The sequence below is a fragment of the Cariama cristata genome, unplaced genomic scaffold (genome assembly GCF_000690535.1).
Source record: "Cariama cristata isolate BGI_N322 unplaced genomic scaffold, ASM69053v1 scaffold30482, whole genome shotgun sequence".
NCBI lineage: Eukaryota > Metazoa > Chordata > Aves > Cariamiformes > Cariamidae > Cariama > Cariama cristata.
Window position 1 is genome coordinate 60650 of NW_009606112.1, and position 14247 is coordinate 74896.

Here is a 14247-nt window from a genome sequence, read left to right on the forward strand (position 1 = left end):
TCTACTATCGTTCAGATTAATCAAACTGAATAAACTACATGCTGAAGGTCGTGTCCAAGATATTTATCTCGCATAGTATAATCAAAAAATGAGCCTCTGAAAGCTCTCTGTAGCTGTATTATTTTGATCTTCAGTAGTTTTGAGAAAAATGTTCATCTCATCTGTCATCTTACCATTTAGAATTCCACTTGAATCTTCAACAGCATTGGCAGATGGAATTTTGCTTTTATAACTAGAACTTTTGCTCTACTTCCAAGTTTTACTGAAGTATCACACCGAGAGATAGTACCTGGTTTCCTTTGTCCACCCAAGCAAGGGAACAGTTCAGTCAAATTCTCCTCTGCCTACTACATGGAGACCATTGTATAAATATAATCTCCATCAATTAACTATATCTGTGCTGGCAGTTTTCAGCCTTACAACCTTTATGAATATGTGCTACATCAGAATGCGTTACATAGCTTAACACATGGCACCTAATACTGTTCCTGAGGAGACTGAGAAATCTTTTTTGGATGTAATATTTTCCTATGTCTCTACAATTTCATTTATAGCACCAAACTTATTCATTTATGACCATCCAAATGATACTGATTCCTCTGAATGTTGATCCAGTTTCTTTGAAAGTGTCAGGAGTCAAAAGATTTTGCAGATCTTTCTTTGGACTGTAAATTCAGCTTTATCGTCACCAAAACCTATCAGTTCTCCAGCATTACATTATTTGTCATATACTGGTAAGTACTATAGCAAGACAAGCCTGAGAGCTGTGATACAGCATCTGGAATATATCCTACAGACCAAGCAGGATACAAACCTTAAGAATTCTCCGTCTCAAGTTGCAGAATCATTTCACTGGAAACCACTCAAATCTTTGAGCCATTCAAGAGGTAGAAATCTACCTGGTTTTACTGCTGTCTATGACCAAGTCAGTTCTATTAACAGCTAAAGTTTTAGGAACAGACATATTATAATACTTAACATGAAGTACAAAACTAACAGTTTGCAAGATACTTGTGTAAATGCAGTCCAACACACTGATCCAGCAGAGTCATATATTTGAATATGCTGGATCAGAATCATTTAACCTATACAGAGATCACTGACTTCACACATATAAGTGGAAAATACCCAGATATAATTATGTACTTCATTAAGCTGTCTGTGGAAACATGGTAGGTCAAAAGCAATTTGATCCAACTATTTAGAGAGGGATGAAGAAATTACTTCCAGGGATCCCTCTATGAATTTATAAATCCTTTAGTTCAAGTACTAGAGCAAACTGATAAGCACTTTTTGACAGTCCATAACCATTTGCTATGGAAACAATCTTCTTAGTCTATTCCCAACATCTAAATGATCAACAATAACTAGGAAAAGAAAGATTAAAGAAGAGCAGAGAAAAATCTTAGATAATTCATATCTACACATTTCTTGCATTAAATAAATTCCAATCAGGTATTTTAAAATATATTTGTTTTTCATAGGAATGCATGAAAGAGGTCACTCATTTATTGATTTATTCTAACACTTTTATTTGCTATTCCTTGAGCATTCTTTTTCCCAAACCAAATGAATTAGACAAAAATAAACTTACTGCACTGTGTGTCAGATCCACTGGTTCTATCAAGTACAAATAAGTATTATCTTCAAACATGCCACTAGAACATGGAGAAAAAGAAGTGATATTTAGGATTACACGGCTATTAGTTTGACTCCAGGATACGATTTTTGACAAGACAAAACCAAACTTAGGGCTGAAAAAAATGATCAATATTAAAACAAATTCCATATATGTTCATTACTACTGCTTGCAGTCAAAGGTAAGAATTTTTTTTAAGAGATCAGGCACATTTTAATGAACTAACACTGAATGTAATGGCAATGTATTGGTAAAGCACCAAAAAGAGTAAAGATTTTACCTTGGAAAGAAAAAGTCCTAAGACACACATTTGCATGCAGAATATAATGAACAACTAAGCTTCACTTAACAATAACTAACCCTAGTAAGGACTAATTTCTTACTTTTTGTCCTTGTACAATCTAAGAAAAAGATCCGTTGTCCTATTGGCTGACAGAATCATACATAACTACTGAGCATGCAAACTGCTAAAGTACAGTTCTTGTTTATCCTTTACCATAGTAAGTCATCTGGTGAAATACTTATTTGCACTTACCATGTTGAAAGGTTTCCAAGAATAATAATTAGTTAATAAACTTGTTTGAAAAATGAGAACAAGCACTTACTGAAGTCCATTACAAGTTGAAAGGGCAACTCTGGAATCCTTGATACCTCTGATATTTCCATGGTAGTAACAATGCTCTCCACCCTAATAATATTTAAAAACAAACAATCACACACACACACAATTACCCTGATTTAATGTCTGTTGCTTAAAACCAAGGCAAAAAAAGATCTAGCAACTTGCATCAGGTACAATTTCAGAGAAACCAGTGATTGCTAAATACAAATGACTAGCCCTAATTGCTTATAAGAGAAAAACTGTGCCGAGTAAAGACTAATTTTGTAAGTCCTCAAGCCATAACCTGGGTCCTTTTGTTGAAGTCACAGCATTTTTGACTTTTCTTAACTGCATTTCTTTGCTGTAAATTAATTTCGTAAAAATGTTATGTAATGCAGGTTACATGAGCATTGAATTGTTTCTTGATGCCTCCCAGGTCTGTTAAAAATTACAAGTGATAGTGTTCATCAATCACCTGGCATGTATTTGGCTTAGATCTGGATTTTACCAATTTTGTCTCACTAAAAATTGATCAGTTAAAATGTGACATCATTATACTGTAGGTACCAATATCACTAATGATGAATGAGCCAGAAAGCAAATCCAGTTCAGCAACACTAAAGTATACAGTTGCATTTTTACTGTACATTATCAAAAGTGTACTAAAAGCCAACTCTTGATTTTAACTGCATAAAATTCCAAGTAGATGCAAAACCCAAATTATTCTAAAAAAGGCAGGATTTTTGTGTTTCTCTAAGGAAGTCAGCAATCATGTTTTAGACAAGATCTTGCCTTTTATTTAAAAAATAACAACATTTAAATTACCTACAAGTGTGTTTAAATGTTAGAGACTGAAAAAAACCACACACACACCTAAAATTAGGCAAACTACATCCAAAACTGTAATCCAAAACCTCAGTTCTCAAAGGCCGTAATGATATGAAGTAAGGGAGACTCTGATGAATGCTGCAATGCAAGATTTGAACAGTCAACTGATGGAGGGATTAGGCTGAACAGAATTAGTGCAAAATGTGCTACCAAATGGGCGTGCAATGAAGCGCTGTGTATAGTCTTCCACTTCTCCACAAGAACGTAAGGTAAGTTGCAACATGCGTACATTGGGGGGTGGGGGGAATAGGACAAAGCAGCAGATCAAAATATCACAGAGAATTGGTACATACTTAAAATCTTAAAGTTCTGATGCAGAAAAGCCTTGCTCAGATGCCAACTAAACTCTAGTGAACGCTACATGCTTTCCTCTGAATTAAAAGTGCAGGTTCCTTGGACCTGCCCAGTTTTCATCATAGAATGAGCTAAGTTGAGCTCTCCTCTCCTGAAGCAACTAGCTCCTGTCTAAGCTCTCCTTGAAGTGGGCAGAAAACTCCAAGCATGCTCAGAACACACCTAAGTCAGAGTGACAAGACGTACCCTCACAAAATAAGAGTTGCAGTAGCTTTCTTTTCCAAACATTGACCATTACATGTCAATGCCCCCCCTCTGGCTAGTAACTACAGCACTCATCCCAGGTTTCCCAACTGCTGAACCATTTCCCAGGTCACCTTGAGCAGAATCAACTCACATCTCCCCACCTTCTAAAAGTGTGCTTTACCTCCAAAGCTACTGGCTACTTTGAGTCAGAGCACTCTACATGAATCAAGCTAAAGCAGTCTTATTTTGTAGAAAAAGCAAACACTTATGAAGTCAGAAAGAGGGAGCATGATTCGATACCCCAGAAGCTAGGAAGCTTCTAGCAGAAAATCTTAACAGCAGACTACAATAAATAAATGATTCAGATGAGAAATTCAGTAATAATTGTCTTGTCAAAGCATCATCTATTCACATACAAGAATTACTAGTGTTAAAATAATTGCATGAAGATCTTTTTAAATCTCCTTTTTTTTTTTTACTTTCTGTAGTTTCACAATTTGTCATTTTTCTCTGTATGTTCTAGTTTTCTTCTATGTACTAAATTTGTGTGATTTAATTTCTCCTTGTAATGGAAGTACAGTTCTACTGGACTATCAAGAGTTTTGTATTATTTGATTGTAAATAGCTAAATATGTATAAAAACCTGAAGTCTTTAGTATATTTTTAGGATTATACACTATAGGCAGCCACATGGCAAATTATCAGATCCTTTATCTATATTCTGAGAGAGAAATTAATTCTATCCTTATTGCTGGACAGCAGCATTACTAATCCCTAAAATTCCGTAAATCACTGAGGCATAAATTGATTAGAATGTTAGAGGCTTACAGAACTACTTATCACGACTAAGGGCAAAATAAACTAGCTTCATAGGAATGGTTCAACTGAGTAAACAAGAGTATAGTTATTTTCTATCAACAGAAATAAAGCAACATTAACAGACTGTTCAAGCTATGAATGTTTAGAAAGAAACCAAGAAACATTACTTTGACCTTCTAAAGCATTACTTTGACTTTTCTAAAGAAAAAGGACTTGTGAATTTAGAAGCTGTTAAATACCAGAAATTCTGCTGCTTTATGTCAGTGAAGCTAAAATGAGGAAAACTGAATGATACTAATTTACCTCATTTAAGTAGTTGGTCTTTAATGTCTATCAACAATAACCCCAGCTAAACTAAAAAGTATTCTCGAAAAGTTTTATTAAAAACGCTTAAGTGAGGTTGTCTCTCACACACATTGTTTGAAAAATGTACTACTCATCATCAATATATTCTTAATTCTGGTGTCATATGTCATCTGAATTCCAGCAAGCATATTGGACCCACTCCTCCTGCAATTGTTGTAACTCAAGGAAGTACCAAAATATAAGTGCTCTATGTTTAAGCATGCACAGCTTTATTTTCATTTTGCATCTTATTTAATGAGTTATTCGGATTCTGAATGAAATTCCTACCAGACTATTGTGCATAATTAAAGTAGTACACAGAAAGCAATCACTACATATTTACCTTTCCACCAGTAAGAATGCATAAACCATGCTTTTTAACAACTAAATCATGATTATCTTTCTCACACAAGTAGCTTTTCAAGAATTTTTTTAGAAGACAGTCATCCGAGTAAAGAAATTGCTGTTTGTTCTTCAGTGTTTTCACTGTTGTAATAAACTAACTCTTTCTAGAAAATACAGTAATTTTCATCAAGATCACACTTTTTTACATCCACACCAAGAAACAGAACAATCTTTTACTTACTCAGGTCTAAAAAGAATTATAAGATACTGCGAAAGACCAGGATACAGTCCTTATTTGATCTCCTACACTAACTGTGTGTATATTTTCCTGTACTTATAATGAAGATTTTTACTGATTAATGTGACCTCAGGAGCTCTATTATTGTTTCTAAATAAATCAATTCATAAAACATCCCCTAGGAAGTTTGGATCAAGTTACTGCAGCATGCAAAGGTAGTCCATTTGCTGAGTCTAAAGTTCTAATATAATTTTCCAGTCAGATTCATGACTCAGCAACCGCAGTGCCCAATGCTAGTGCTGCAGCCGACAATTGCATGAGCTTGTCTAAATGCCAAAGGGAATTGTTTTCTTGCATCATTTAGCATTTTTGCCTATTCTGCAGAGTAGAGTCTTAATGAAACAACTTCCTCAGTATGTTACATGAAACTATTTCTCTTCTTCAGTGGAAGAAAACAAAACAGTATATTGCAATAATTATATTGCAATGTAATTGTTTAATTTTGCTCTAATCTGCGATACATTGTTTTATTTGAGATTCTCTATAACAAGGGCAAAATAATAAACTAGACCTCCAATACTTGGACAAACAGTCCTGACTTGCTGAAGACATAAATGCAACTTGCTTTCCTCCGCTCTAAATAGAGATATATTTCCCGTGTAATAAGCTCACAAACAATATTCCAGCATTCATACCAAATATGAAAAAAGTAATTCCCTGAAAATGTAGTTTATAATCTTCCTAGGAACCTAGCAGTCCTCATTTTGTTACTACAACAAACAAAAAAAACCGATCTGGTTCCCTCAGTCAGGGCTGAACTATCTTGCATAACTGTAATCTCTTTGCCTTTGGATCAACAGCCTATGGCACTGAATTCAACTTGGGAGCTAGTTTGACAAATGTGATTAATTAGCAATATGGTCGTTTTGTAATAACTGAAACCTTAACCTCTGGAGTTAAGTTTTTCATTTTCTATTTCACAACTGTATAATTCTTGCAAAGAAAAGTCACTGCAAGTTTGCTTTTGTTTGTTTGAATGTCATACACTACCATTATCCCTTCCCCTTGCACTTTGTGCTAAGGACATGTAAACAATTAATGAAGACTATACTGACAATGACTTCAACTCTCCCACCCTCTACATTTTACAAGATGTAATTGTTCTGGCAGTATCTGGATCATCTTCGTTACTATCACCTACCACTGCCTACCCCTCATCCCAACACACAGCTTTCCTTTTTTGTACAACTCCTCTTGTATTACTGAGATATCCTTACAAGATGAGATCACAGTTACCTTGTATGTGTGGAAAAAGGCTTCTGGTGGTTTTACATCTCGAAAAACTTTTTTTCTTTAACATTTTATTGGCATTGTTCCCTCAGAAAGATCATTCTGACATATTTTAAAAGCACAATACCTTAGAAAACTTTGGTTTTCCATCTTCATAGTGAATCTCCACATAACTGGAAGCTAACAAGTCACTGTCAAAGAAAGGAAAAATCAAGATAAGAAAAAAATGAATATTCTTTCAACTGCTATGGGGAAGTTGGATTTTCTATTTCCAAACCATTTTTTCTTTCCTTGCAAATTAGTTTAAAAAAATTAAGCAGCTTGTGTCCACTAAATGGTTTGCTGGTGCACTGGAAGTCAGAGTGTATTAGAAAAGGGGGAATTTAATTCTGCCATCTAATCCTCCGTGTTTCAGCTTCACAATTACATTATCAGCCTTTTGAATATGCAAAAAAATATCCCATGACTTTAGAACTTTGTTTGCTGCCAGTAACTGGGTACTGACAAAACATATGTTTAGTTCATCATTGTTTTCAAATAAGTTTTATATTTTATCTGAAAGTTAAACAGTATACATAAGGGTGAACAAATACATACAGCATTGTTCTGAAGATAAGAGCATATACTTTACCTGTACCTCACTTTCACAACTGCAAATACTCAATTTTTTCAAAACCAGTAATGTTCTTAAAATAAAAAAAAAAGGCAACCCCCCCCCCCAATACTACTTTTCTTCCTTTCATTTTTTCTTCTCAGATTCTTTTCTCACTCTTATTTTTTTCCTAACTCTGGCAAGACAAATTTCTGAAGCATAAAAGTTTCCCATACTGTATAATTTACAGTTCAAATTTCTCTTTTTTTAAATAAGATTAGCTAGCCTGTACATATCTTGGGATAACAAGGACCTGTTGGAGAAGGTCCAGAGGAGGGCAACGAAAATGATCCGAGGGTTGGAGCACCTCTCCTGTGAAGACACGCTGAGAGAGTTGGGGTTGTTCAGCCTGGAGAAGAGAAGGCTTCGAGGTGACCTCACATTGCAGCCTTCCAATACCTGAAGGGGGCCTATATGAGAGATGGGGACAGACTTTTTAGCAGGGTCTGCTGTTACAGGACAAGGGGTAATGGTTTTAAACTAAAAGAGGGTAGATTTAGACTTGACATAAGGAAAAAATTCTTTACAATTAGGTTGGTGAAGCACTGGAACAGGTTGCCCAGACAGGTGGTGGAAGCCCCATCCCTGGAGGCATTCAAGGTCAGGCTGGATGGGGCTCTGAGCAACCTTATCTAGTTGGAGCTGTCCCTGTTCACTGCAGGGGCGTTGGACTAGATGACCTCTAAAGATCCCTTCCAGCCCAAATGATTCTATGATTCTATGATAATTTCAATGCCCCATTCACCTCTGGGACTACTGGCTCATAAAATCAATTCTTCACGCTGTATTTATCAGGCACTACACTTATTGGAGGAGATCCTGCAGAAGTCAGTTACCAGTGGTTCTCTTAAAAGTCCTTTTTCATGGAACTGAGACACCACATTATGGGCACTCTGTGTCTGCAAAACCAACACTAATAGCCATGAATAATTACTGAAGTCTCATCATTTGTCTTAAATATTGCTATCAAAATGAAGGTTAATAGATACATTCTTAAAGTATAGATTTAAAAATAAATTCAGTTGCATAAAATCATTTTAACTTTCTCTATTTGTATCATAGTAAACTATAAATTTTCTGCAAGAGAATACAAATGCTTTATAAATAATGTAAGCACTTGACTACAATGCAAACATTCACTTCAGTGTGGTAAAGTTTGAAGCTTCTGAAGATGATTACATATACAAAACAATTAAACTTTAGGGTGTTGATAAAGTCCTTTTCTTCTCTGCATTTTTCACACTTACTATGAAGCATAAGGACTGTCATCCTCAGTGCTTAATGGGATGGTATAGACAAGGCTAGAGGTAACTGACACAAGCAGAAAAACAGAAAATTCTGACTAGATATGTTAAAAAAAAAAAAATCACTATAGATAGTTAAACACTGGAACTATGCTCAACTTGAAAGGGCCTTGATCAGATTCAGAATTTTACAGACATTTCTGCTTGAATTCATGGAGACCATTTGGTTTCTTCCAGGATCAGCATTTATCTACCCGTTTCCAAATCAAGCTCACACTTTCACAGCCCCTTTTTTGTCCTCTTCTAGCAGCCTTACATGATTGATCTCAGAACTGCTTTCAGTGTTGTCTAGTGCTTTTGGCATCTCGTAAGACTTGCAGTAGGTGATTTCCCACTGTGTCTACTGACTCACAACTAAATGCAGTTTAATTACAGCATTTGTCTCTTAGATTTATCCCATTTCATGTGACTTAAGAGCTGCTCAAAATTTCTTTAGTCCACGCTTTGCAGAATCTTTCAGAGTTCAGTGCTCTTTTCTTGGATTTTGGTTGAACTTCTGTTGTAACCCACTTGTTTCCTTCATCTGCCAATCTTTTTCACTCCTTTCTTCCAAATGCAAAAGGATTCCTGATTCAGGTAGTAAATAGTGTCCCACATGATAGGATATCTAACATGACATGCTTATGATGGAATACTCCTATATATATGTTACAAGTATAAAACAAGGATGCAGCAGACAGCAGCTTTTCCAGTAGACTCTATACTTTTCTCATCGCTGACTTTCCAACGCTACTGTCCTGTGGGATCTGCAGGATACAAGGCACATTGATGAAATTCTCCATACTGAACAAATTTCCTCCAAAGAAAACTGAGACCTACTATTCACGTTACTTCCCAAATGCCATGCTGTAAACAAAATGCACCTTTTTGCCAAACGTACAACAGTATCTACCACCTAGAAGTTGGAGTAGAAAAGCTATTATAAGGCTATTGCCTTTCACAAACCCATTCCCATGCTACACCGTAACAGGGTATTTAACAGTAGTTTCTGATCATTATTAAGTTCTTAAGCTTGCCACACATAACCACCAACGTACTGCAAGGGCATTTTTCTCTTAACATTTCCCACAGGGCAGCAAGAATTTTGAACTTTCCATTGAAAAAAAATCAGTCAGTTTCTCCTTAAACTGTATACCACTACCTTGGTAGGTACTCGATTTTTGCCATGTACCTTGTATCACTTATTCTCATTTCAAGTATCTGTCTACACTAGCAAACATCCTAAAGAACACCTTACTTGCAATCATCCAGAAATCCCTCAATGTATACTGCTAATCTGAGACCACCATGATCTTATTCAGGAGAAGAGGGGGAATAGGAAGGGGACAATATGTTTGCAGGCGTTTTCCAACATGGCTCTGCCAGTACATGCCACCAGTTCCTTCTATAATAAAGCTAATCTCAGTCTTGTTTTCTATATTCACACCAAAATCAGTACAAACACATCCATCGCTGTGCTTATAAATGGTTAGTATTGAAATGTGATATTGCAGAGAGCAGTCTAGGACTGAAAAATTCAGCAGAAATATTCCACTACCGCAGCAAAGAAAAAGACAGAATTTGGGTACGGGATTTTGTTCTATCTTTTGCTAAAGCTCCAGGAATAACAACAGCTGTGAAAATAAATGTAAAACTGCTACTGAAAATTTTCTCTACCAAAAATTTTATCTCTTATTAAATGCTGACATATCTGACAAGAGACAGGAGAAATTATTTAAGGAAAAAAAAAAAAAACAACAAAACCAAAACACATAACCAAAATAACTTTCAAACATTTTTTCCAACATAACAACATGAAAGACAGATACGCAGAAAAGCACTGGAATTTCACCAGTAGGTGTGATGGGATCCTTTATGCAAGCAGCATCAGAAAGAAAAGCCTGGAATACACTGATTAAGAGCTCATGTAGAAGTACAAGTGCCCAAGAAATGAGACACAGAACTCATGCATAAAGCGGAGGTCTCCACATCACAAAATAACTCTTCTTCCTTCATTATCATTTACAGAATGCCTGAATTTACCTCTGAAAGACAGCCCTGAATTTTAGAAAACACGTTTGGGCCTCAGTTATACTGGACTGTGTTTTGTCACTTTTCAGTTGATCCGTTTACATTTTGATTGAACAGAAATGCATCCAGTACAGCAAATTTGTTTTTCAATATTATGAGCACCAGAAACTGTGCAAGCTTTAATTGAAGCTATTGTGTAAGTCGTGATCACATCAGGCAAAAGCATATTTAGGCTAGTGACACATTAGTACGATGCTTTACAAACACATCAAATTGCAACATGCTGAATGAACTCACAAAATAACATATTTTTTAGTCTCTTGTGTCCTTTTCTATAGTTCCTCCCACCCTGCCTTGTTTGTCTTAGGTAATTGTTTTTATTAAGCTGTCCTGCACCACCAGCTCTTCTATTTGAGTTACACTGAGACATGCAAAATAAGCAGCAAAGGGATATACCATTCCCAGCAGCTGCTGTCTTTGAAGACATAGGCCAGCTGTTAAAGCAAGCAGCAGATACTTTCTGAAAAAACTCACATCCACTTCCCCAGCACATATTTCACTGCTGCTGTTTTCATTAGCAGGAGAGCTGCACTGTGAAAAGTGGCTTACCGCAGCTTGCATCTAACTATCCTGATGAAAAGAATTTATTTAGGTAGGTAAAGGCTATGAAGCACCTAAAAGATACCTCACACACAAGTAACCAAGTTACCTTCCAGGAACCTAGTACACAGCCTGCAGAAAATACTTCTTAAATTATCTTTATACTAACCTACTACCAAACAATAATTTATTATTTTTATAAGTATTCTAAAATTATTCAAGCTCAGTACCAGTGTCTGAGCAACCTAGCTTAGTTGAATTACTTAACAGAACACCCATCAGATGTTTTTGTCCATTTGACAGATATAGTTTAGTAGCACATAAAGATGTGAAAAACAAATTAAAACCTTGCTACAACATTTTGTTAGTGAGGACACTGTCATCTACAGTCTTGTTTCTATTACTAGTTTCAATTATATCCACAAGCTTTGTGAATCGACTGTTCTTACGGGAACTTAATAAGTTACTAGTATGCATTTACAGTAGGCTTTACTTGGCAGTTGTCTTTGAAGCTGCTCTGACAAGAGTGTCTCCAAGGAATAAATATACTGCAAATATTCATTGTTATTTTCTAAAACACAGCAAAGTTTTGCTACTTTTCCTATATTACTTTGAAGGAACTTAAAACATGATACTGTGGATCAAGCAAGTGTGTTTACAAGCAAATAAAAGAAACAACTTGATGATGCAGGTGTATAGGTTAACTTTTATATAACTATGAAGCAAAGAAACTCCCCACTCACTTCTGCTGTTAATACCATAATGATTCTATAACAGTAAACAGTACACTTCTTTTTAAAGAATCGCTTCTTGCATGGTCTTGCTCTTGTTGTTTGTTTTTGTTTGGCTTGGCTTTCAGGTAGAGAAAAAGATGACCTGATAACAAATTTATTAAACGAAATTACCTAGGTGATATTTTAGGTATTTTTAAAGAGGTACTCAAATGGGGAAAGATGTCCAAAAAAGGCTGACAGGAAAGCATGTTCTGAAGTCATATAGAATGATGCAGAAAATGCTCCAGATTCTTTTCTGCATCAGTTCGTTTCCCTTGGTGCAAGAAGCCCTCAGTCAGTTCAAGGGAGTTCAGACAACAAATTCTTCACAATGCTTTCTCTAGTTATGTCTTGAAGCCCTCCACCTGAGAATGGAGTATGCTATATTTTAACGGCTACTTCAGCAAACATTTTGAAAGTAGGAGCTTCAAGAGTTCTTCAGAATATTAAGAACAGTATGTTGCTCAGTTTCCGCTATATTTTCCTTTATCTTAGCACTAAAGATGATACCACTTGAAAAAGTGCTATGTAAAAGGATACAAAGAAATGAACGACTAGACTATATTACAGAAGATATGAGTACTGTGTCATGGAAAATACCTCAATATAATTTACTATGACAGAACTTTCCTAGAAAAGCAATTGACTAAGATTTCATTTAAACAACTGTTCAAGTTCATTGAATATAGCATTTTCATCAATCCCTTTCTTCCATCATCAGCTTGGAAAACTGGTAGTTTTGAATTGTCAATAAGAATTTTAGTAACCTTTAGTGTAAGGTTGAGGGCTGCCATCTCTCTTTGCCAGAACGGTCTCATTCAATGGTAACCATATTTGACAAAGCTTCCTTCATTTAAAGCAAGCTATTTTATACACAAAAGAAACTTGGGTTTCTTCTCCTCTTAAAGAATTCACTGAATGCTCCATGTGTTCTGATTCTACATGTCTAATGGTTAACAGTCCAATTTAAACCAACTCTTACTATGAAGAAAAAATCCAACCAAATGTGGGTGTGAGATTTTTTAATTATATTTTACTTCTAACACTAAAACTAGTGAAGTAAGTTTATTTATACTTATAGAGAGCTGACTTGACCACCTTCAGATTAGATTAAAGACTATAGCAGAATCAGAGATACATCCTGGTACACCAGCAAACTAAAACTTTATTTTGGTTCCCTTAATCCACGCTTCCATGTTGAACTATATTGCCCAACTTTAGGTCTGTCATTGAATCAAGTTAAACTCAGTGATACAGGCTTTTAAGAGCTACTTTGATGAACTTCATCATATGTCAATGCCTATCATACATAGGCTTTATACTAGCTCCAAATGCAAAGATTTCAGCCTGACTATAACAGAATCTGATATCTCAGTAATTCACTTCAGTACAAAGATCTCACTATTGACAAGCCTGGACCATCTCAGAAACAGACCGAAAAATCTACTGAATTAGAAAGATGACAGTTCTTCACCGCTGCCACATTATAGTGGTTACATGTGAGCAAGGAGTAAGAACATAACCTAAGAAAGTGTGCATCAAGTCAGACAACTGCTTAGTATGTTGTTTGACAGCAAATATACACATGTAGGAATTTTTCAGGGAGTTTTCTCAGCACCCAGTGATTTGTGACACCAGAATTTCATAAACCAGAGTTAGTATAACTGTTTTCAATAGCCCTCAGTAGATTTCTGTAAGTTCTTTCAATTCTTTAACTCCTGTAAATAGTTTAACATGCACAATATTCTGTGATAAGATTTGCATTTTAACATTTTTGTGAGAAGCATCTCCTTTCAAACCTCCTCCTGTATTTGATACGTGTAGTTGTTACACAGGAGGAAGCAATAAACATCCTCATCCTGCCACACAGCATTCTATAGCTTTGTCATATTGCTCCAGATGTGTGTTTGCCCTGCCCTGAGCTTGTTGCCCCTAACAATCTACCAAACCAATGGTTGTGGTTGCATCTCAGCTGACAGGCATTCAAAACCCTGTTCAGAAGGGTGTGAGATCCACACTTAATTAAATCCAGGATCAGGAATAGACAGAATAAAGTCTTTTCACTCCACAAGCAAGTAGTCTGATAAGAGGGCTAACATTCAGAACACCAATGTCTGCATTTTAAAAGACAAACAGCGTGTCCTCTCAGGTTTGGGGTTTTTTTTTGATGGTTTTCTTTGTTTCTTTGTGCCCCGTGCCCCCC

At 35.9% G+C, this 14247-nt stretch overlaps 1 protein-coding gene across 1 annotated transcript in view; it reads right to left on the bottom strand.

Annotated features, from left to right (window-relative positions):
- The window catches only part of ADAM23 (ADAM metallopeptidase domain 23), a 47172-nt gene extending 38207 nt beyond the window's left edge, over positions 1-8965 (bottom strand). Inside the window, exons 1-4 of the mRNA XM_009696243.1 lie at positions 8877-8965; positions 6833-6896; positions 2245-2327; positions 1595-1658 (exon numbers count right to left, since the gene is read on the bottom strand). Of these exons, the coding sequence (XP_009694545.1) occupies positions 1595-1658; positions 2245-2327; positions 6833-6896; positions 8877-8965 (300 nt within the window). The remainder of the gene's footprint in view (positions 1-1594; positions 1659-2244; positions 2328-6832; positions 6897-8876) is intronic.
- Between the last annotated feature and the right edge of the window lie 5282 nt (positions 8966-14247).